This window comes from Monopterus albus, unplaced genomic scaffold (genome assembly GCF_001952655.1).
Source record: "Monopterus albus unplaced genomic scaffold, M_albus_1.0 scaffold224.1, whole genome shotgun sequence".
Taxonomy (NCBI): Eukaryota; Metazoa; Chordata; class Actinopteri; order Synbranchiformes; family Synbranchidae; genus Monopterus; species Monopterus albus.
Window position 1 is genome coordinate 611443 of NW_018128104.1, and position 22983 is coordinate 634425.

At 41.4% G+C, this 22983-nt stretch overlaps 1 protein-coding gene across 8 annotated transcripts in view; it reads right to left on the reverse strand.

The window, feature by feature from the left end:
- LOC109971410 (FERM, RhoGEF and pleckstrin domain-containing protein 1-like) overlaps window positions 1-22983 on the reverse strand; it is a 57353-nt gene that overhangs the window by 5601 nt on the left and 28769 nt on the right. For 5 of the 8 annotated variants that reach the window (XM_020619641.1, XM_020619645.1, XM_020619642.1 and 2 more), the window contains 20 exons: window positions 22909-22951; window positions 22174-22252; window positions 19043-19140; window positions 17728-17842; window positions 15735-15882; window positions 15257-15352; window positions 14994-15160; window positions 14828-14896; window positions 14544-14619; window positions 14006-14240; window positions 7370-7572; window positions 7056-7145; window positions 4957-5090; window positions 4415-4496; window positions 4171-4232; window positions 2191-2366; window positions 1977-2107; window positions 1677-1745; window positions 1485-1574; window positions 611-693 (listed from right to left, as the gene is read on the reverse strand). In XM_020619641.1, the coding sequence (XP_020475297.1) occupies window positions 611-693; window positions 1485-1574; window positions 1677-1745; window positions 1977-2107; window positions 2191-2366; window positions 4171-4232; window positions 4415-4496; window positions 4957-5090; window positions 7056-7145; window positions 7370-7572; window positions 14006-14240; window positions 14544-14619; window positions 14828-14896; window positions 14994-15160; window positions 15257-15352; window positions 15735-15882; window positions 17728-17842; window positions 19043-19140; window positions 22174-22252; window positions 22909-22951 (2246 nt within the window). The remainder of the gene's footprint in view (window positions 1-610; window positions 694-1484; window positions 1575-1676; window positions 1746-1976; window positions 2108-2190; window positions 2367-4170; window positions 4233-4414; window positions 4497-4956; window positions 5091-7055; window positions 7146-7369; window positions 7573-14005; window positions 14241-14543; window positions 14620-14827; window positions 14897-14993; window positions 15161-15256; window positions 15353-15734; window positions 15883-17727; window positions 17843-19042; window positions 19141-22173; window positions 22253-22908; window positions 22952-22983) is intronic. The other 3 variants (XM_020619646.1, XM_020619648.1, XM_020619647.1) reach the window with 3 other exon arrangements.

Genomic DNA, 22983 nt, shown 5'->3' on the forward strand with positions numbered 1-22983 from the left:
TGTTACAGGTCACTGTGCACTAAGACAACCAGGCACAGGAACAGTTTCTTCCCCCAGGCTGTCGCTCTGATGAACACTTAACCAATGACAGTATGATTGGACAATAACCCTCAGTGCAATACCTGTGTATATATACGTTGTACAGATTATACAGACTTGTACAGGTATCTAGTTCTCTGTTTTAAGTACTCTATTTTTATCCCTATTTATCTCATTTCAAAGAACAGTCCTTCGCTGTCTGCATTATTACTGTCTGTTCATACTACTTGTTCTGCATTGTTTGCACTTTCTGTTGCTTGTAAATACTGCTTATTTTGTTATATCACACAGCCTTATGCTGGTTTACTGTCTGCACATTGAGAGCTGATGTACCAGAGTCAAATTCCTCGTGTGTCGAACACACCTGGCCAATAAAGCTGATTCTGATTCTGATAACAGCTCATCTGTTTCTGTTATTAGGCATTTAGTTTGCTTGTTCTTGTAATAGTTTCTTTTCCTTAACACCTTCATTTCTCTCATTACATTCTAATTATAAAGCCCATTTGTGGTCCCTTATAAACTCTTTGTGTCGCTATGATGACCAGGGCTGTTCAGCTGTGCATGCGTCTACCTGGCTGCCACCACCACAGACTGGCGCTGCCCGAACAAGGTGAATGAATGAGGGACTCCCCACTCCTCCTCACTTTCTCTGATCTGCAAAAACACACATCACCTTTAAACTTAAACACACACTATATTTACATGCATAAATCCCACTTGACACATTTGTCAAGATACACCAATCAGCCATAACATTATGACCACCTGCCTAATACTGTTTAAATAGGAGTCCGTGTGGCAGTCGGTCAGCACTGATGTCACTCTGCAGCTCACTGTGCATCTTCTGTGAATCCATTTGTTTCCACAGTTCTACTGTCAGGAAGAGCACAGATGTGTCTACAATTCAGTGAAAAACTTATGGTGTAAAACTTAACTGTGGTCGTGAGGACGAGTTAGAGAGAATTGTTTAGACCAATCCAACAGCCTCACCACTCTAGGTGTGATATCACCACTACAGCCCCTGACTCTTTCTCTTCATAGAGACCAATGGACAGTGTTTCTCATTTTCAACCATTTTAACAAAGATTCAAATACATTAATACATTTTAATCTTTTGAAAAGTACAAATGGAAGTTAAAGGACTGAATGTTGACTTGCTGCCTAATATACCCCACACACTGTAACAGATAGTCAGTGTTATTCACTTCACCTGCCAGTGGTCAGAATGTTCTGGCTGATCGGTGTATGTTCACAAACAACCCTGGACATTTTGAATTCTACAATGGAGGCAGAATTAGCTAATAAATAAATGTTATTTGTATGTGCCAACCCCAGAAACAATATGCCATGTGAAAACAGGTTTCAAGTTTTTTCACTGTTGCACCAGTCAGTCTTGCAGTAGAGTACTGTGGTTTAAAAATTAAAAAAAGAATACAGTTATATACCGTCATGCCATAGAGAGGCAGCTGGCCATGAACTCTGAACTGGTTGGACGGGGTCATCCCTCGACTGGTGTACACCAAGGAATCACTGAACTGAGGAAAGATGAACAGGAACAGCTATTATTTGCATCACTGTCAGTGATAGATGCAATTTATTTTCTTGAAGTTGTCATGGAAAAAAGCACAAGATCATACCAGGAAGAACATTCTCTGCTGAAGACCCTTCCCTGAGAGTTTACTGAGGCAACCGAGCCTAATAAACTCCTGTAAGTTAAACACAAACATACTATAAATTATACAAAAGCAACAGAGAGAAATCCAAAATAAGAAGGTCACAGGACTATCTGCTGTTATAATAATTCCCATTGTGGAGGTTGTTTATCATAGTTATATCATTTTCAACTCAAATATGGAAATTATTATTTAAAAACCATATAAACTTCTATCAGACATTGAGGTGTCGTCTCTCCCATTAATACATGTAAAGCTGCTGACCCTCCCAGGCATGGTGAGGCTGTCGATGCCGGTTAGATCTTTCTTCAGCTCTAGAAGCTTCTGGAAGTTCTCCATCTTCATCATGACACCTTGAAGCTGCAGCACCATCTCTGAGATGTCTGCCAGGGCCGCTGAATTGGGGGTGGAAAAAATACAGATGTATGAGAGCATAAAGGTGGAGATGGTTTCAAGGAAAACGCACCCGATCTCGTACCTCTACAGTCCCTGAAGTCGTCGTGGGTGGGCGGGTAGTGCTTACAGAACCTCTCCAGGATGAGTTTGTAGTGCAGCAGGCGGTGGAGAGGTCGCAGGAGGAAGATGTTGAAGGGCAGGTAGCACACCCTCTGCTGCTCAAACTCCCTACACAGAGTCTCCACCTTCCGACTGGACCTGAGGAACAGAGGCAGGGGAGGAACACTAAGTGTTGCTTTTCAAAATGCTCCTACAATGATTCAAGTTAAAAATATCCGATTTAACTTTACTTCTTTACGTTTTTCTTAGCTTACACCTGCTTGTCATCACCTATTATAACCTACAGCCAATAAGGTAAAAGTTTTGTTTTCGTCACATCTTCAAGCCAACAATAAGGATCAAGTGCTGCTAAATGCTGTGTCTTTTAACGCTGGATCTTTCATAACTAAATATACCAGTTTTACATTAAATGTAACAAAGGTCTGACACTAATAACTTTATCATTTTCACCAGTCATCATTCAAAGTTCGACTGGTAAACACTTTTATCCTGGCCTACTGACGGTGCTAAATGCCTCCCTCTAACCCAGGGGTGTCAAACTCATTTTCACTGAGGGCCACATTAGCATAATGGTTGCCCTCAAAGGGCAGATTAACAGTATAAATGTAACTAAATGTAATGTCATTTAAAATAAATTAAACTTCTCCTTATCATATTGTTAAATAACTGTTTCTGTATTTATTTCTTATTCAAGTTACAAATATTACATATGCATTTGCATAGATGTAAAAATAAATGTTCGGTATAAGAAACCCACATTACTCCATCCATCAACAATCAAACTATTCAAGTAAATTGGGAAAATATCAAAAACAAGCTATGATTTTATTCAAAACTTTTTTTGTCACAGTCAAGGGGACAGAACTATGGTACAACCAACAAGTGTGACAGAAGCAGCATTTTACAACAACAATGAGGTGATGCTGCCTGTCCTTGAACACACCAAGTAGATCCCTCCTCACCCAGAGACACCATCTCACACACATCCACATCCATAGATCATGTTATGAAAATAAACACAAAACTAAATGCAAGCACAATCATTCAATTGCACATATATTCTACTGTTCTTAGTCTTGGTTGAAATACATTCTATTTTAATTCAGGCTTTTAAAAATGCTTAGCTGTTTGTGTTTTCTGGCCAGATGTCTGACACCGTTGTCCCCTGGCCAGTGTGTCAATGTCTGGTTTTAGGTCTTGTGCTGAGGCAATCCACAAAACAGTGTGGAGGTTGTCATCAGTGATGCGTGACCTGTGCTTGGTCTTGTTTAGATTCATTATTGAAAAGATCTGTTTGCACAGATAGGTGCTCCCAAACATACACAGAACACGAGCAGCATGAAGTCGGAGCTGTGGCATCAAGCCAGGGGGCAGTAGACGGTAAAAGTCCTTGACTGCAGCATCTTGGAACTTTGTTCTCAGGCCACTATCACTTTGAAGCTCAATGAACTCCATCTGAAGGTGATGGGGCGCACTGCAGACGTCGGCGGTGAAAGGATCGGCAAAGATGGCAAAACCAAAGTGCTGTGCTTTAAAGTCAGAGAAGCGCCGATCCAACTCATTCATTAACCGGTTCAGTTTGGTAGCCAACTGAGCACATGAAAAAGCACCGGGAACTGAGGCTGAGATGCTCTGACAAACAGGAAAGTGGGCGATTTTTCTTTTCTTGGACATTTTGGGATCATTTGTAGAGATTTCTCTTAAAGTGGAGAGATGCCCTTACTTCGCGTGTAACAATCTAAATGCATTGTGGGAGATGTAGTTTATGGTCAATGCACGCTTTAAAGCAGAATATACTTATTTTAGTATATATTTGCACCTATTAAGCTCTCACGGGCCACATAAAATGACGTGACGGGCCACATTTGGCCCGTGGGCCTTGAGTTTGACACATGTGCTCTAACCTTTGGCCTCTCCTTGTTTTGTTCTGTGGCACACCTACCTACAGGCCCGTTCCAGTTCCACCAGGCACTCTGAATGTTTCTGGAGATGAATCGTCAACAGCTGCAGACGTAAAGGGAAGAAGGAGAGATCAAACAACAAGATACAACCGAAATATTAACAGCTTCACTTCCTGCCTTCATGTAAGCTCGTATTTCAGAATCCACAAAATCTACACCTGTAATCCAAATCTCTTACAGCAGATATTGTGCAAGCAGAAATAACAAAAGGGAGGTTACAGTTACCCTCAAACCCTGAGTGTTCTTCAGTAAAACATCACCAATTCGTTGGTAGTCTCCTTTTATGTGAGCATTGGATCGACCCTCCCTGAGAAAGACAGTCAATATTTGAGTTAGATTCATTGGTAACACTCATTTACCAGTAGATGTCAGGCCAGACCTATGTTTTGCTACAAGGTGACTGGAAAGCTGTCAATCAATTCCCACAATCCCACTCATCTTAACAGCAAGTGCCCGGGCCCTTTCTAAAATCATGGTTTGTGTGTGTCTTTCTCTCATCTGTCATTACATAAAGTACCACAGAAGATTACCATAGGAGGAAATAAGGACTTGAAGTGTGCACATTAGTTCCCATGCAGTGACTTAGAAGTGATGAGAAGTTGTACTGTAGCAAACTGTTCAGTTCTCCCAGTGGTTTCAGGTTAAAGGAAGTTAATGAAAATGTAGAACACAAAAAGTTTTTTTTTGGCGTAACCCCAAAGCTGGGTTATTTGTTATAGTCAAATATGTGTTTTTAGCTTTCTGTGTAACTAAACAGAGACACTGACCACTGCGCCAGCCGCTGCTCCACGTCTTTGAGGAATCCCTGGTGAAACTTGTAGACTGGGTCATAGTTGGCAGAGATCATGTTCCTCACAGGGTCTGGGAAGACCTCATCTTTCCCCACAACACCCTGGAAGGACTACAACAGACACACACACACACACACACACACACACACACACACACACAGGTAGAAATACACAATCAGTTACAGCTTGAGCTTATGTTGCAACAAATAAAGCAATTTCAGCTCAGTGTTAATCTCAAACTACTTTTGAATTGAACTATATTTTCCAGTTGTGAAAAAAATATCATCACAACTTTAGGCCTTTCTTGTCTGGATGTGGCCAAATGTCTAGAAACCTGAATTTGAGTGATTTTGGACTTTGTTTGGAGGGTCCTTAAGATTATATCTGACAGTAAATGCATAAATAAGTTTAATCAGTTTAACTGATCACTGACTAAAAGCAAAAGCAACTATTTTGATCATCTTTTAATTTTCAGGTTCTCACTTGTGACAATTTAGAACCTTTCTCCGTCTTAAATATTTATTTCTTATTTTTGGGTTTTACTTGGTTGATCAGACAAAAAGCAATTCAAAAACTGAACTTTTGGAAGTTGTGATGTTTTGCCATTTCCTGATACTCATAGCTCAAAAGACTATTCATCCAACTGAGAAAATAATTGTCAGAATAATATATAACCACATGCAAACTCTTCTTCATTTATGAAATCATTTTTGAGATGACAATGGCATCAATGTAGCTTAAAAAGTAGTAGGAGAAGGGATTTGACTTGAAAGCACAATGACATTAGTTTGCACCAAGGGGATCAATCAGATACACACACAGACTCAATATGATCCTCTTAAACCCCAGGTCAGTGCACTACAACTCCTGACACAAGGGGCTTATATTCCGCTCAACGTAAATCACGCACAATTACTACAGTTGGTGCAGACAGGAGCCGTCCAGCTGTTCCACAGTGGTGGGAGGGAGAGGAAGGGTGACACACCGGAAGGAGGCAAAAAAGAAGAAAGGGTGTGGGATCGCCAGTGATGCCAGCCAAAGAAAATATTTAAACATTTTTAAAAACTGTCAGCACATGCATTCCTCCCACATCAAATAGGGCATCAACTAGAAAAACAGCTGGGATGGAGAAAAAGATACAAAAGGGAGGAAATGAGATTTTTGAAGTCACAGTCAGCTTTGTAATATTAAGGTGATGGGCCCCCCCCCCAATTTGTTAGTAACAGGCAGTAAAAACAGACGGACGGCAAAGTGGAATCACAAACAGAAAGACAGTCTGACCCATGCAAAGATGCATTTTTATTCCAAGATTAAGCATCCAGACATGGTACAGTGCATATGAACGCAGAGTGTGTTGGTTTTAGTGGTTTTACAAGTAAACTAACGGGAGCTAATAGTGCTCATAAACAGCAAATAAACTATATTTGAACTATAACACATAAATTGCTTGGTTGTGGAAAAAACAAAAAGGTGATTGTCCTTTAAAAAGTGCTTGAAACTTTAACATGCTCACTTGGAAGCTGTAGTTTCATCCATTATCTGTCCTGCACAAGAAAAATGCCCATAAACCCTCAGACGCTGAACCTCAGTCCTGAGTCAAACTAAGTGCACATCAAAGTCAGGATGGGAGGTCCAAGTACTGGAACAGAGATCCTGCATAGTTCTAGTAACCCGACGTAATATTAATGCCGCATGGCAGAACAGGCAACCAGCTAGTTTTTGGCACCCTGTAGTTTGTTCAATATGTACCTCACAAACCTGCTCTCACTCACTGTCCTAAATAGACCAATTTTAAGTTGGTGTCTCAAACTTCAGGCTTTGAAATAACCAGCTTTGACTCGCTACTGCAGGACTAACCTTGGTTCACAGTCTCTGGGCTGTATAGTTTAGGGAATGTGTTTACACTTGGACATACTAGCTTCTGGTCTTAACACAGATGACTTTACAAATAGCTCTCCTCCAGCCAGATGAGAATGGCCTTGCACTTAAACAAGGCTAAACTGAATGGACAGATACTCACTAAAATTGTGATTCCGTGCTCGTTCCAGTAGCTTCTGCAACTTAGAAATCCTTACCTCTGTGATGACCTGCAGGTCTTTGAGGTAGGTCCGCTCTGTGGTCAACAGCTCCTTGGCTATGAAGTAGGCCTTGTCTGTGGGGAACTTCTGGATGCAAACAGAAAGATGAGATCAATCCAAGTGGCTTCTAAAAATCTGATCTGTATACAAATAAGGGTGTGACGAGATCCTGCAATATTAATACATGACAATTTTTTTTGCCAAGGAAAAAGCTGATCATTCTTAAGACAGTTTCTGGTCTTTGGTTTAGTTAACAAAACATAAGACCTTCTCTATAGTAGCCTGCAACCTCTCCTTGTCTATATACCCACCTTCCTCCTGGCCTCCTCTTCATCATCATTGCGGATGTAGCCAGCTTCAGTGAGCAGCGGGCTGGTGAGTGGTGATAGCTGCTGTCTCTCAGGACTCTGACCCAGGACACCGGTGCTGCATTTCACCTGCTCGTTTACCAAACCATTGCCATTAACTACCATATGGGGACTTCTGGGTGGAGAGTCACCTGAATCAGGACTTTCTGGAGGAGGAGAGAAAAATGGGAAAAAGGAGGAGGGGGGGGGGCAGAGGAAGAGGACAATGAGTGATATAAGAGAGAAGATGGTAGAAGAGGATAAGGGAAGGTGTTAAAGCAGATTCTGTATGATATAAAAAGCCACTCAAATACTGTCGTGAAATTCACTGCCATTGCGTATTCATCTTTCTTATCATTTCATTATTCAGGCAGCATTTTCCTTCTTTCCTCAGACACTTGGCAGTGGATGAAAAGATTTCTAATTCAAACTATTGTTTTCCTAAAACATATTAGCCCCAGAATGTCTCAAAACGTAACCACCCTGTATGGCAATGAATTTCAAGGTTAGCCAGTCCTACACAATCACTGTTAAACTACGAGTCAAGACTTAAAATGAGAAGCAGTTATGTTCCAGCAGGTCGCCACATGACAAAAGATACACAATTCCTGAAATCAGAGCGAGGCTGCATCTACTCTTTATTTGGTTTCTTAACTAAATGAATGTTAAAAAGGAATGTTAAGTACATGGTTAGTAAAAAGCTAAGGATTAATTGATTTGCCAGAGAAAGGCCCCATCAGTGCATTATAAGGGTAAGTAAAAAGAGAAATAATGCAAGCATGCAATTTAAAAAGCTGTCAAGTTGAAATAAATAAGCTTATGAGTAAAGATACATTTGTAGTCTCTAATGTAATGACTATGACAATCTATGAATACTATAACAGTCTTTCAATATCCCCTATAATGCACTATAGCTACGATCGTCTACAGAAATGTGATAGTTTGGCTAAAATCATCTCTATAATTGGAGTATGGACTGACTGTAAAGTAGCTAAAACCTACTTGTCACTACATCTAGAATCACTACAGAGGTCAACTAAATGGCTGTAACCATATACTTGCCCAGGTGCAAAGTTTCCAAAGAGTCCACTGTTACACACCAAACTGGATCATGGGTAAAACCATGGCAACCACTGAGTGCAGATCTGACGGGTGCTATAAAAGAACTTACCACCATACAGAAACGGAAAACTACCACAACAAAAAGCACAGGTGGAACAACAAGCTGGGAAACATGAGACTCAGACAAAACCAGCTCAAACCATGTGCACACATGCTGAACACAACAAACAGCCACTACTCTACAGTCTAGGTACAACATGAAGAGGGGGTTACAGTTCAAGCAGGGTGTGGGAGGGGTGGGACAGGGGAAGTTGGAGACGGGTTCCCTCTGCAGAAAATTCTGGAGGCCCTTTTCTTCCAGCTTACAGGGTTGCTTTTATTCATATCTAGTGGACACAATCAGTTACAGTGTTAAAAAGAGAGATGAGGGTAAAGAAAAGACCTCAGAGAAGTAAAAAAAAAAAAAAGTATTCCACAAGTATTTTGTGATGAAAATAAAAAAGGACAGGTCTGCAGGAATACAGTGTTACAGAATTGACAGAAAACCTGCAAGTCAGTATGAATTTAGGCCATTTCTGTAAAGGAGTATAAAGACTTTCTGGCAGTTCCTCAGCTAAATTGGCAGCACTTTGTTCTCTGCACCTTTGGTATTTATTCTAATGTTATGCTTTAAAAGTGTCGCAAAGCCTGTCACTCTACTTACAATGCATGCTGCTGCCCATGTGAAATTAACTTAAAACAGGACATGCAAACTAAAACTGCTACCCATCTTAGATTGTTAAATTAGAAGAACAGCCACAAAGCCCATTTATTCCTTCAGAAGAAGTCAGTAAAAACTGTGCTACTGTAGGTAAACAAAAGGAGAAGCGCAGATGTGACGCTAAAACGCCACCTGATGCCATTTTAAATAAAAGACAATGGTTTCACATTTTGGGAAATGTGCTTGCCAACTTTCTTCCTGAGACTTATATGAGAAGACTGATAGTGCACTCATGTCTGTAGTGGTAATATGAAGCTACAGCCAGGAGGCAATTAGCTTAACATAAAGGCTGAAGACAGGAGGAAACAGCTAGCCTAGCTATGTCAAAACAGACAAACAAAAGAAAAACCCCATTAAACAACATATTTTTATACTTAGTTTATCCTGTACAGAGCTGCTAAAAGGCAGAAAGCCTGGTGCTTCATATTTAGTGTACAGACATGAGTGTTATTCTCATCTAACTCTTAGCAAAAAATGAAACAAGTGCATTTCCTAAAATGCCAACCTGTTCCTTTAAGCAGCCTAGTACCAGCCCAACACAACCACATCATTACAGTGTGTATATCACAGAAGAAACTACAGTCACTTTACTTTTTAATTTAAAATTCATCTACCCAGTCTGGCTCTGATGAACTCCATTAACTTACAAATTACTATACAAAATCACAACCGATCTCTGTTGCAGTACAATAAAATTACAAAAAGCGTCAATGGAAGCGACTTGCTGCAAGTGCTATTTAGTGACAGGCAGTGAATGGGAAGACAAGGTGGACTCAACTCCAGTGTGTGTGTGTATGTGTGTGTCCAACATCTAACAATACTCTGACTTTCACACCTTACAAAATAAAATGTCTCTCAAAGATATCTTTTTTTTTGCACTTACATTTGCATTAAGCTTAACTTGACCTGTCTGTCTACCTTCACCCTCCCACTCTGTTAGAAAAGCACTGGAGCTGAGTCAAACCCGTGTCGTACTTGTGTGAGAAAACCTGGGGCAAAACAAATGATTTCTAAATATTTGAGAAAGACATGGTGCAGTTAATTAACCATGAAGGTGCAGCAATGACAACAACATGAAAACTGTATAAAACCTATGTGAAAACTGTAAACCTACACATTTTTAGAGGTTTTGTTGTACTGCACCTAATTCTTCTCAAACATTTGGAACCATTTTATATCCAATGACAGAAACATTGAGTGACAAAGAGAGAAAAAATAGACCAGAATGACAGAAAAGCAGGGCCTTTGCTTGTCTGGTTAACATGCATTCAAAGTAAAAAAACAAAAAAGAAAACAGTGAGAAAACAGCAGTGAGGAGCAGTGTCCCCCAGAAACAAGCTTAAAAACAGTGCATTTACAAAGCATGAGCATTTGTTTCAAGGAGCAGTACAGTAGCTCCAAGGAAGCACAACTTCTTCTGACTTTAGAAGGTAATAACATCTTGATGACATTTAGTTCTAGTTAAGTCACCTCCTAGACTGATCCCCTGACTTCAGAGTTTCAGGGAGCACTAAGGATCCCATCTTAATTCACTGAAATGTCAGTGAAAAAGTGAAGATCTGTTTCCTCTTATTAGCTTCACCAAAGTATGCCCCAGTTCAGTGCTGCAGTGAGAACACGAAATAGCATGTTGTAGTGAGCGGACAGCCGGCAAATGACAGTGATGGGGATGGGAGTCCAGCACACCTCCACTTAACAGCATTGTAAGAGAAGAGAGAACAGTGTCCAAAGGGTGTGAGAAATAACAGTGAATTACCGCTCTGTGTGTGTGGCTGGTGTGCATGCCAGGGGCCAAGCCAAGCAAAGCGGACAGGTTTAAGGACGATGGCAGGTGGTTATTGTTTACTGTGTTTACAACTGTAAACAAAAGGGAAAAGAGCAACAGAAGGAAATAAAGACTGAAGACAGCCCGTGACCAGACGACAGCATATACAATGCATAAGTAGAAATGAGTTACTATCAAAAATAAAGGTTAGGCTCATGCTAATTCTCTCTCTGTTTTGATTGATGCAAACATATTCAAATACCTCCATAAATGGTAAATGCAAAAAAAGAATTACTACAAAGTCTGTACCACAAACATCCACGTTACAATGCACGTTGCTCAGAATAGACAGATAGAAATGGACTGAAAGCATGAATGTGTCCTCAGAAGGAAAAGACGTCAGCTCAGCCAAAACCTCCTGAGAAGGCAGAACGGCCATTAGCTCCAACAGATCCCAGTAGCTTAAACATTAAAAACATTTTCTAGCAAGAATAATCCATTCTCTACACGAACATTCAAATACACTGTACAATTAAAGACTAATACCTCAGTTTGTGTTATCCTTGTGATCGAGCACAGTCCAAACTCTCACAGAACGCTTTAAAAACTGAATTTAACCTTTAAACCTCCATTACTTCCCACTAAATTCCCTTAATGAACTCCAGCAATTATCTTAAAGCACTTCTATTGCACAAGACAACAGCTAAATAATTTAAAAAGTCTGTGATTTTAGAGAAAGTTCTACATTAGGACACTACAAACAGGGAAGCGTTATGACTAAAAACTGCTTCTTCCTCTGATCCTGCTCGATTCAACAGCTTATATAACAGCCAAGTGTCACCTATTAAAAAATTACCTTGTTTGTTTCAACACTTTGTGTGTGTGTATGTATGTATATATTTCCTCATTTACAGAAGTGAGCTACAATCAGCAGAACGATAATTCCCCCTAAAGCGAACAGCCTGACATGAATTGTTGCGATGCCATCAAACTATTTTTGGAGAACAAAAGAGGACAATTTGTACAAATGTCTCCCTCACAAAAACTACAGTTCTACACATGAAGGTTTTCCTTTAGATTTGTTTGATAATTTCCTAACTTCCCTACATAATCTGGATTTTTCATCTGCACACACCTCTACAGTGAATATACAGTTTTTAAGTTATGGCACATTATAAGGAATGTTTTCCTTACAACTACAGCAGACTGATTCTTTAACTTCACAGACAACTGGCAGAATTGCTTCCAGACATTAACTGATTCTCCTTTGGACAAATAGCTAGCTACAGTTTTTATAGAGTAGAATTAGACGAAAGTCAGTAATGTTCTACGAGGTTTGCATTTGAGATTCAGTACAAAAACTGGGACAATGCGGTATAGAAACCACTAGTGATTCATCTAAAGGTGTTTCTATTCACTGTTAAAAAGCCCACATAATACTAGGTCATAAATGCCAACTCTCCAAAAATGATCTCCTGTCAAAGCGGTGGACTACAGCAACTACGTACTTCTGTTTCACTATTCAATCAGATGTGAATGGAATGTGTTTCAGTCTTGATTCATGTTAATCAGCTGCATGTTAGGTTTTTGATAGCTCTCTAAAAAGTTAAAACCATCTTAATGCAGCAGCTTGTCTGCAACATGCTAAATTAAGATGTTACAACTGCTACATAACAGATTATACCGTATGTATTATGCATAATAATGGTTCATTTCCTCAGCTACTTTTTATGCACACCCCGCTCAACAGCTGAAAAGTCGATCGCCTACATCTTCCTCATTAAAGTGGTAACACCCTTCCTCCTCCTCCTCTCCCTCACCTTCCTCCCCCTCCCCCAGCTGCAGACTCCCGAAGGAGTACTTGTTACGAGGCAGTGGGGACGAGCTCACACCATTCAGGGAGCTGACAGCAGCAGGGTTGCCGTACATTAGCGGCTGGCTGTGCGCGCTACTACCAGTGTCTGACTCTGTGTCACTGGTATCAGTGCCACTGCTGGTGGAGCCGTCAATCATTTGGACCGGCTGGTTTAGGCTGTTGTGGCTGTTACCAGGCTTTCCTTGGTGGCCAAACAACCGCTGCACCATACTGGACCGTGCCTGACCTGGAACCATGAGGTTCCCTGCGTGGTTGCCATTAATTATTATTCTTCGCTCCACTGGGGCAGAGCAAGGGGCTTGTGCATGCAGCCTGGAGCGATGTGGGCTAGGGTGGTGGACGGGTGTGGATGTCAGCTGGCTGAGAATGAATGGATCAGTGTCAGAGCGATTCCGCATGTTGTTGTATGGCTTCGCAAACTGCGGTGGCGTGCGGTTTGAGGTGATTGGAGAGTAGCTGCCATAGTGGTTTGGTGGGGGGGATGAGGGGGGAACAATGAGAGTTTCCACAGGGACCCGTGCTGAAAAAAAAAGTGGTTTGGTGGGGGGGCTGAGGGTGGAACAATGAGCGTTTCCACAGGGACCGCTCCTGGACGTTTTCGGAAACAATGTCCACCATCATCCCAGTTTGAGGCTGAGCGCGGCCGACCCTGACCGTTTGTCATCTCAGCATGACTGAGCGAGTTTGTGCGGTGGTGGAAGCTGCTGATCACCGGGCTGGAGCACTGACTACGAGTCCCGCTTCGTAGTGGCCGACTTATGGCAGCACCTCGACCTTGAAAGATCTCATCTAACAGCGTGCTGTGGAGCGGGAGGCGCCCGTGACATGAGCCTCCATTTGACAAAACGTCATCAGTTAGCTCGTGACTCGCACTAGACTTCTTAGACACTATCGACTGATCTACAGTGTTTCCATTACTCAGCATACCTTGCTGCTGCATCAGCCCCTGATGATTGGTGTGGTAGAACCCATTTATCGCCCCAAACAGACCCCCAGGCTTATTATTACTTGCAGCAGGCTCATCCTCATTGCTGTCATTTGCATTGCTGTCGCCCCTGGTAACCCTGTTGTTCTTTGTCACATCACATTCACTGTCTATGTCACTGCAGTCTATGTAAGGAATAGAAGAGCTGCTGCCTTTGTTTGCCCTGCAGGATGGACCTGGGTTGAGGAGCTGCTGGTCCGGTGCTAATCCAGCATCACAGTGGTTCTGTCTGGACTGAATCGGGTCTGAGCAGGGTGCTGTCAGTATATCGTGGAAACCATTGCTGGAGGCTGTGGCCGCAGTTGGCTCATCTGAACTGTAAGATGCAGCTTGATGGCCCAGTCTGGCTGAGTCAGGCTGGTCTGCTAAAGGGACAGACATGGCACTCTGCAAACAACATAGAGAAGAAAAACACAGAATATAAAAAGAAAAGAGAGCTCAAGGAGAGAACAGCTTTTTAAATTAAATGACTGACTTGGAATAAATTGTTATTTACAGTCTGGGAGAATGCACACATTCACACATACTCACTCCCTGGAGCTGCTCAAGACAAACAGCTCTGTACCTTTGGCCACAGAGCAGCTCCAGAGTAGCAGTAAAACCTGTAAACGTCCAAAACCTCGACAAGGGAAATAGAAGAAATAGAAACAAATGCAATAAACATCAAGTCAGTGTTTGTTGATATAGTACCTCTTTTGGCACTTGTGATCTGAAGGAAGAAGACTGAGGGGACATGCTGCTGTTGGACAGAATCTTACTGTGTTTCCTGGAAAGACCAGACAGATGAAGTCAAACCATGTGCAGCTAATCAGCAAACACAGAAAATTGAAAACTGGCTTGTGTCCTTGCTACAACAATAACTGCTGTGGGTGTTACAATGTGATAAATGTGATGGTTGCTGGGTGGGTTGGTTCTGTCTCTTGCAGCGATCACAGTTTCTGCTGTTGGAGTAATCTAAAAACAGGGAGCTTAACCTTTCAAATGGAACTTTTTTCAGCTCTGAGTCCTTCACATAATCGATGATTTGCTTCTGGGTTCGACCACTGCAGATGGGAAGAGAGAAAACCAGGTGATTAAAAAACAAATTAGGAGAAAAGGATGTTGTAGTTTCCTGTCCCTGTCTTTCTACCCTCTCCTGACCTGAACCGGAATGATGATCCTCTGGTGAAGAGGATGGGCTTGGGTTTGGGTTTGGGCTCCTCAAAGAGCCTGAAGAAGGCATGATACTCTACGCAAATCTTCCAGAAGACCTTACAGCAATCCCTGCTGGCCATGGCAAACTCCAGCGTGTCATGGTGGGTATTCTGCTGGAAGACACAGAGGCAGATATAAATACAGTGGAAAGACACAGAAGAATAAAAAAAGGCAAAGGAAAAGAGAAGCACAGTGCCACACAGACTTACAGTAGGGTCTGCTCTCAGCTTGATTAGGAACCTTTTTCGTTTGAAGCTGAGTTTACGAATTTTGGACCAGTTGAAGGTGTTAATTTTTGTGTACCCCTGGATAAAGAAGAGGACATTATGACAATAATTTCCACTTTACAAGAAAAAAAAATTGGGATAGTAACCCAGCATACAAAAATTGGTGCAAAAGGGACATAACAGAGAAAGATGCCAGAAAGTGTTTGAAACAAGATGTGTCCTTCATTACACCATGAAATGCTGACTAAAGCTGTGTTGCAGTAAATATATTTAAACCCCAACATGCACTTAAATAGCTTACTGTGTACTGTGCTATGTTTCTGGCTTGACTCAAGAAAACCTTCCACTGTGACATGAGCACATTAAGATATTGCTGAAAAGGTGTTAGCATATTTAGACAGTATGAATATGTTCCTCTTAAAAGTTTGCTAAATATGGACTCAGTAATCTAAGGCTATACCTGGAAAACCAGAACCCCGGTGTGTGCTACGGCCAGACTGAGTTTAATTCCCTCTCGGTCCTTAGCTGGGTGAAGGCGAACGCCATACATCTCCAGCCGCCGAACTATTTCCAGCAGCTGGAAGTCTGACTCTGCTGGAGTCTGCCCACTGTGGAGGAGAGTGATCCATCAGTCAAGAGAACCATCAATCAGCAGCTCATTCTCAAGTTGAAACAACCAGAAACCTTCATCCTAATTTCTAGATAAAGTGTCTTCATATGCGCTATCATAGCAGCTATAGGTGTAGACTGGAGACTGTTATTATGGCAACAATCACAAGGACATTTTAGCATACCGGTACTTTCCTGGCTGATTTGTCACCATTTTTGGAAAATCATTTCCTATTACTCTTTGTATTCTATGCATCAGATGTTAGACATAACAAATTTCAAGTTTCTGTTCCAGATTTTTTGTGAATGTAGAAACAACAAACGATGTTAAACGACAGTGAAGGATCAGACAATGGTGCCCACAGTGGGCGGAAAGAAATTTGGCACAAAAGACGCTCGTTTCCTCACAAAATCTCAAAATAGCTTCCTGTTTCCTTTATAAGCTGCTGAATTAGCCACTTCCTTCCTGCATCACCTAGCTGAGGGTGAGGGACTGAAGGAGAGAGGGGAGCCCACAGAAAGACAATGAGCAAGTGGTGCAGCATGTGACCATGACAAATAATCAGCAGGTCGACAGTTTGGTTTTCAGATCTAAAGGTTGGTTAAGGAAGGCGTTTCAGGGGAATTTACACTCCAGAAAACGGATCTGTCATTTATTTACTAACAGCAGTGGAAAAAGCACAGATAAATGACAAGAGAGGTCGGTGTGTGTGTGAGCAAATGTAGTTAAAGAGATAAACATCTCTGCAGGAGAGGGACTTATGGGCTGGGTGCAATTGTGTGTGTGCACATTTGCATCAACAGATCTCTGTGGGTCACACATACAGTACAACTGCAGTTTGTGTTTATGTGACAAACGTCTGCTGGCACTTTCAAGCTTAAGGCCACCACAGAACCTATCCCCGCTCAGTGTAAACCTCAGCTATTGTTGTGTAAGCAGGGATAATCTTGACCAGCTATTTCCAGGTAAACAGCGGAACCCTTAGAATGACTACTTGCTATTAATACTAATATGCTGTGAAAATCAGAGCAGTGCAGATCTGTCACTAATAAACTCATTTTGTTCATTTAAATGTGACCCTAATAGTAGAGATGAAATACAATGCAAAGTATGATATGTTACTATGAGTAAGTCAAACCATCTGGGATGGATTAATCATCAACTACTCTGATAAGGCTGTGATTACAATCTTTTTTTTTATAATAAAAAAATGACAAATATTTACTAATTTCCACTTCTAAATCAGAATCAGCTTTACCGGCCAAGTGTTTTGGACACATGAGGAATTTGACTCTGGTACAGCAGCTCTCAATGTGTACGTACATGTCAACAAGCAAAGGAATGTGCATTAGGAAAAGAGATAAAAAATAATAGTAAAGTACTTAGAAATAGAAACCTGTACACACACACACACACACAGAGTCTGGATTCAACAGATCTATATGTACAATGAATATTTACAGGTGTTGCACTGAGGGTTTATTGTCCAGTCATACTGTCGTGGGCCAAGTGTTCATCAGAGTAACAACCCGGGGTTAGAAACTGTCCTTGTGCCTGGTTGTAGGAGCGTTTTCCAGTTTCACAAACTGTAAAATTAATGTCACTGGATTTTAGAGTGCTAGTCATATAAAAGACTAGATCTGAAGAGCTCTCAGTCTACAGACTGAAACAGCCTAATTACTATATCATTTTTTTCATATGAAATCATTGTAATGCTTTCATATGTACTGAGCACACAGCAGCTTTTTCCATTCAGAACCAGACACTTCATTTTTATCTATACCATTTTACCCATGTGGAGTGAACACTAAATGGATGTGTGGACATGCACGTGGGAACTCACACGTGCTTGCGGTGGCAGTCAATGATCTTGTCCCTGATGGCGTCCTGGTCGGGCAGGTACTTATTGTGGAGGAGATGCTGCCAGCTCTGGGTCTCATCGAAGTCTCCGATCTCAGCTGAAGGGGACAGGGAAGAGGAGAGGAAAGCAGGAGAATACAATATTTATTTGGAGCGAAAACGAAGAGAAAAGCAGGCATGTAGTCACAACAAGAAAGAACATATACATCATTTAACTTCTGTGATTTAATTCTCCTGCTTTATTTTTTTCTAATCTTATATAGGCTCAGTCTGTCCTCCTGTAGATCAGATGAAGTGTGCTCATGTGTGTCTCCATTTGTCCAACACAGCAATCCCTTATATTGTACCACCTGCAGGTGCTCAAACATACACTAGCACTGATGGTTACCATGGCAACGAGGTGAGATTCTTGAGCATGTCGCGCCGCTGCCTGCAAGACGTGTGTGAATCCATATATTCTACAACCTCCACATACGTATGGTGCAGAACAACAACAATCACTGACAAACACGAGCAGGTGTACAGGGTGCTGGTGAAAAGACACAGTGAGGTGAGACAGTGCCGAAATACTCCCATACAGGGTTCATTTCATTCAAACACCTTGCATAACGCTACTGGGAATACTGGTGCTTTATATATGAGTGACAGGAGGGAAACACTGAGTGGGCTGAATCCCAGCAAAGGATCCCAACTGTGAGATGCTTTTCTCCTGATGTTAAAGGCAGAGAGCATTCCATTAAAATGATGCTCTTTTTGTCAATTATTTAGTAAAATGTTAAACTAAACTGGTTTAAACCCAAACCAGCAGCACACTAGCCATGGTAAACACTGCTTGAATATCCCCATAGGCAATGTGTTTGTGTATTTGTTGTTTTGTGGTCAGTCTCTCCACATACAAACAAAGCATTCAGGTTTTTTCATTACACTGGCTCGTACAATAAGGCTAGAACTCTTTTCAGATATGGGAAATGTCAACTTGCTGGTTTCACCAAGCTGTTAAGGGGATGGCTTTTTGTTTAGTAAATGCAGGTGCCCATTATGTCCTTAGTCAGACCTAACAGGACATTTACAGCAAGAGCCACAGTGCACATATGATATGTGGCAGATGATGCACATGACATTTCTTTACCCTGCACACATAAGGGGAAACAAACCTTAACAACATCAGATTAGCTCATTAATTTTGTAATGTGAAAGTGCCTTAGGTGTATCTTCAGACATGTGACTGACAGCTACATTAACATGAGGAGCTGCATGCCTACAAAGAACTTTTCTGTTTGATGAACTGTTGCCCTTACACTGAACGATGTGTGAGATCATGAGAGCAGCACTGGTGTCGTTACAGATGAGATGACCACAGGCCAGGTCGCGTTTTATCTGCAGGGCAAACAAATACCTAAAGAAAGATAAGCCAAAATAGAGATGGAGAAAGATTAAAAGATTTGGCACAGAGATAAACGAGTGTGTTGGAAAGGGAGAAAAGGAAGAAAGCAAAGAGGTCAAATAGAAGAAGAAAGGGAGAGGTTGTTAGGTTAATGCACACTCTAAACTCAGCAGCTGTAAAAAACAATTCCATTACCATCAAGCTCTTGGCATCTTTGCACATTCAAACACACATACAGCTGCTACTTTGCATTTACTGACTTCAAACCAACTGCTAAGTGGAAAAAGCCCATTTCTGTTAATCATTATAGAGTCAGCTGCTTACAACAGGATCTGGGCCTCGTAACTGGAGTCACTGACACACACCCACACACACGTTGCTAAGTCATGATGCTGCATTTCACTTTAAGTAATAGCAGAGACAGTGGAGAGGTGTGTGTTAGTGTGATGATTCTAATGCATCAGGACAGGTGACCTTGAAACCTGCTACTGTACATCAGCTCAAAGAGAATAACGCCTATGTATTGTCAGTTTTGAGAATTGTTACATATTACTGGGTGGCAAAGAATAAAAGAGTGAATGAACAAACAGTCATTGACAAGGACAAAATTCATAAGACCTCACCAGCTCGCATACAGTACAGGGACAGACAGTCGACTGGCACAGGTACACGTCTGTGTGTGCGAGTGTGTGATTGATGGCTCACAGCAGCTCTTTATGAGAGTCCAGCTCAACCTTTTTATAACTGTGTGATCACCTTGCTAATAAAGTTAATGAGTGAAGTGATGTTCTCATATTGTTTTATGTTAGCCTTGAGGCAAACAGGCGCAGGCAGTTTTATTATTTACTGTAAAAACGCCAAGCTAATTGAGTGTGAAATACATCTTGCCAGTTCTAACTCTTCAAGATACTCTGTAATGGACAACGTAACCTTATTACATTCACAGTTTACATTGCTATTGTAACGCATAAGCAACATGAGAAAAATAAACAGCAGCAAAACACGACAAGTCCGTAAAATCTCTGACTGCTGTATATTACACATCACCACCAGCATATTAAAGTAACGGTGAGTGGCCAGTGTCCCAGTTTCAATAAAAGGCTAATGACAACCCTCAAAGAAAGCTTTCTGCCATCTGTCCATCGGCACACTTGGTCTGTCTGTTGCCACATTACCCATCAACAGTGAAACACTGTGAGAGGCAAACAAAGGAAAGAGGCTGTTAATGCTGGAGTCAGCTGGCACAGTGGAGTATACTGCCCAGCTGAGAGGCCAAACAATATCAGTGGAAAATATGCACAGCATCCTGGACTGGTCATTATATTCTGGTATGAAAGTCGTAAAGACTTCTGTCCCGGTTCTTCACATTATTAATGGTGGTAATGGCAAGTGTGGTGTGGCTCTACAGCGAGGTTGAGCAGTTACTGTGTCAGGAATACAACAGAAGAGGAGCTGGTGTATTCCTGACACAGTGTAGACAAACAACCTCACTTTGTTTTAGTGAAGTCAGCCAATAATCATTGCTATTTCATGGTGCCAGAGCCCTAGTAGTTTTCCACACAGCAGCAGAGCGTGGTAAAGCTGTTTATGCTTGTCAGCACTAATCTCAGTGACACCAAGCTTCCTGCGACTGCTTCACAATAAAAGTTTGGCCAGTTGAATGCTTTCATTGTGAAGCAGCAAGTGCAGGAAAAGCTGGGTCTGCATTAGCAGTAACTTCATGCAACACTGATACAGCTGCAGCTAAATGACTACTGAACAATGAGGCTGACATCAAATTAAAAACGGTAAATGCATCGTCTCCTGTGAACCCCTCGTGCACGCCATGAGCTGCACGCAGATGTCATAACAGATAAGCGCCAGTTTTGGTTTGAATGAACTTAAATGGATGTCCAGGTCACACTAATTTTAACGATTGAATCATTAGGAATTATCGTTATACTGCTGGGAAGTACTAAAAATGTGATATAAATGATATTAGGTCATATCATCCCTGCTGGTTTTCCATCATATGTTCCTTCTGTAGATGGTATAGTCATGAATCAGGAATTACATTTTCATTCTATGGGGTATTTAAAAGCTCTTAAATTTAACTTGAACCTGAAACGACGGATCCTACTGTACCACTAATAATAAAAATACTATATGAAGAGGAAGGGACTAAATTACTTTAAAAAAGCAAATAATAAATATGGGGTGGGATTTTATGAAATTCTAAGTATCTCTTCAGTCTCGAGAGATCCCGACACAGATGACAGACACTATGTTCACTTCCTGCTTGGCTTTGGTCTTGAGTAAAAACCAGCTGGGAAGCTGGAGGGAACCACAGCGTCATGGGAACGTGTTGAAGGTCAGATCATCCTACTACTTATGTTTTGTTATGTGACACAGAGTAGCGCTATAATGTAGAAGTCCTGAATGAGCTTAGACAAACACAAACAGTGCAGTTGGCCCCAGTGAGCTCAGTCAGACTAAACAAAACAAGGATGAGAATTTCTACTTTCTAAACAGAGGTGAAAAGAACTGAGCCAAAAGGTGGGAACATGAGCATTTGTCCTATAAATCTCATTTTTAAATTCTAACAGGGGAAAAAAGATGCTTCTCCAGATAGAGATGGATGCCTGAGATTACGTTATCATCAAAATATGCAAGTCTTTTTATAGTAAAACAGCTTTTTCCCAAAACTATGAATAAAAGACCCACAAGTAGTCGGAGCATTCATCTCCTTTCAGCTGGTTTGGAACAACAAATGTCTTATGAGCCTGGCTCCCAGATGAAACATGAAATGTCTTTGAGTCCAAGAAAAAACCCCTCTTGTTATGGCCTGTGGATATAAATGTGTTAGAAATGGAAAGCAGCTGACCAAGAATGACAAAATGTACAAAACAAGATGGAAACATATTGTTACCCTGCTTTATTTTCAGATAGAACTGGTACTTTAAATCTTCCTGAAGGACAGAAAACACTCCGGCTAGACAGAATAGCCCGTCTGTTATTTTAGGAAGTTCTTCACAAAGGTGTGGCTTTGGTGTTGAGAAGACCTACCGAGTCAGCTCCTCCATGAGCTGTGTGTGGTCAGGAGGGAAGAACTTCACCACAAAACGAAGGATGGTGTTTTTAGGCCCTGAAGGAGGAAAGTAATGAGACATGTTTAAGAATGAAGGGGTGGGAAGAGAAAGACAGAGACACAAAAAAGTAGGGCTGTCCCAAATGACTGGGCTCCAGCTCTTCAGTGGTAATAACTGTCCAATATTCAAAAGTACCTCTTTGCCCATCTGACTGTACCTTGGGTTAAAAAACAAAAGTTATCTAATATTTAATGTAACAGATGAACAGAATACAGCTGTTCATAACCATTTGTGTGCACAGAATGTGACACATTTCCATCACTGATGTGAGATCGACAGAAGCTGCTACCTGAAAGATTTACACATGAAACTTTGCCAACAAGATTGTAGGTGTCACTGGCACTGCTGTGCGGCAGCAGCAGGGGGTCTCGAATATCTGAATACTAAAACTGATTACCTACCAACGAACGAATATTTGGATATTCAGGTCTCACCCTACAGAAAGATCACTAATACATTCTCCTATAATCTATCTAGTGTTTGATTTAAGTCTGTGTACAGTGTTTACTAGAGGACTAGAACTCACTAGGAACCTGCATTTGCACAGTTCCTCAAATTTATATATTTTACATCCATTTTGAAAATATCTGTTTTCAGTCAGTGCTGCTGGACTGCAAAATCCAGTAAGAACCAAAATGAGCGAGCTACTTACGTCTGATCTGTTTCAGTGTCGGCTTCAGCAGATCCAGCCACACCCGCCGAGGGCCGAGCCAAACAAAACCATCCA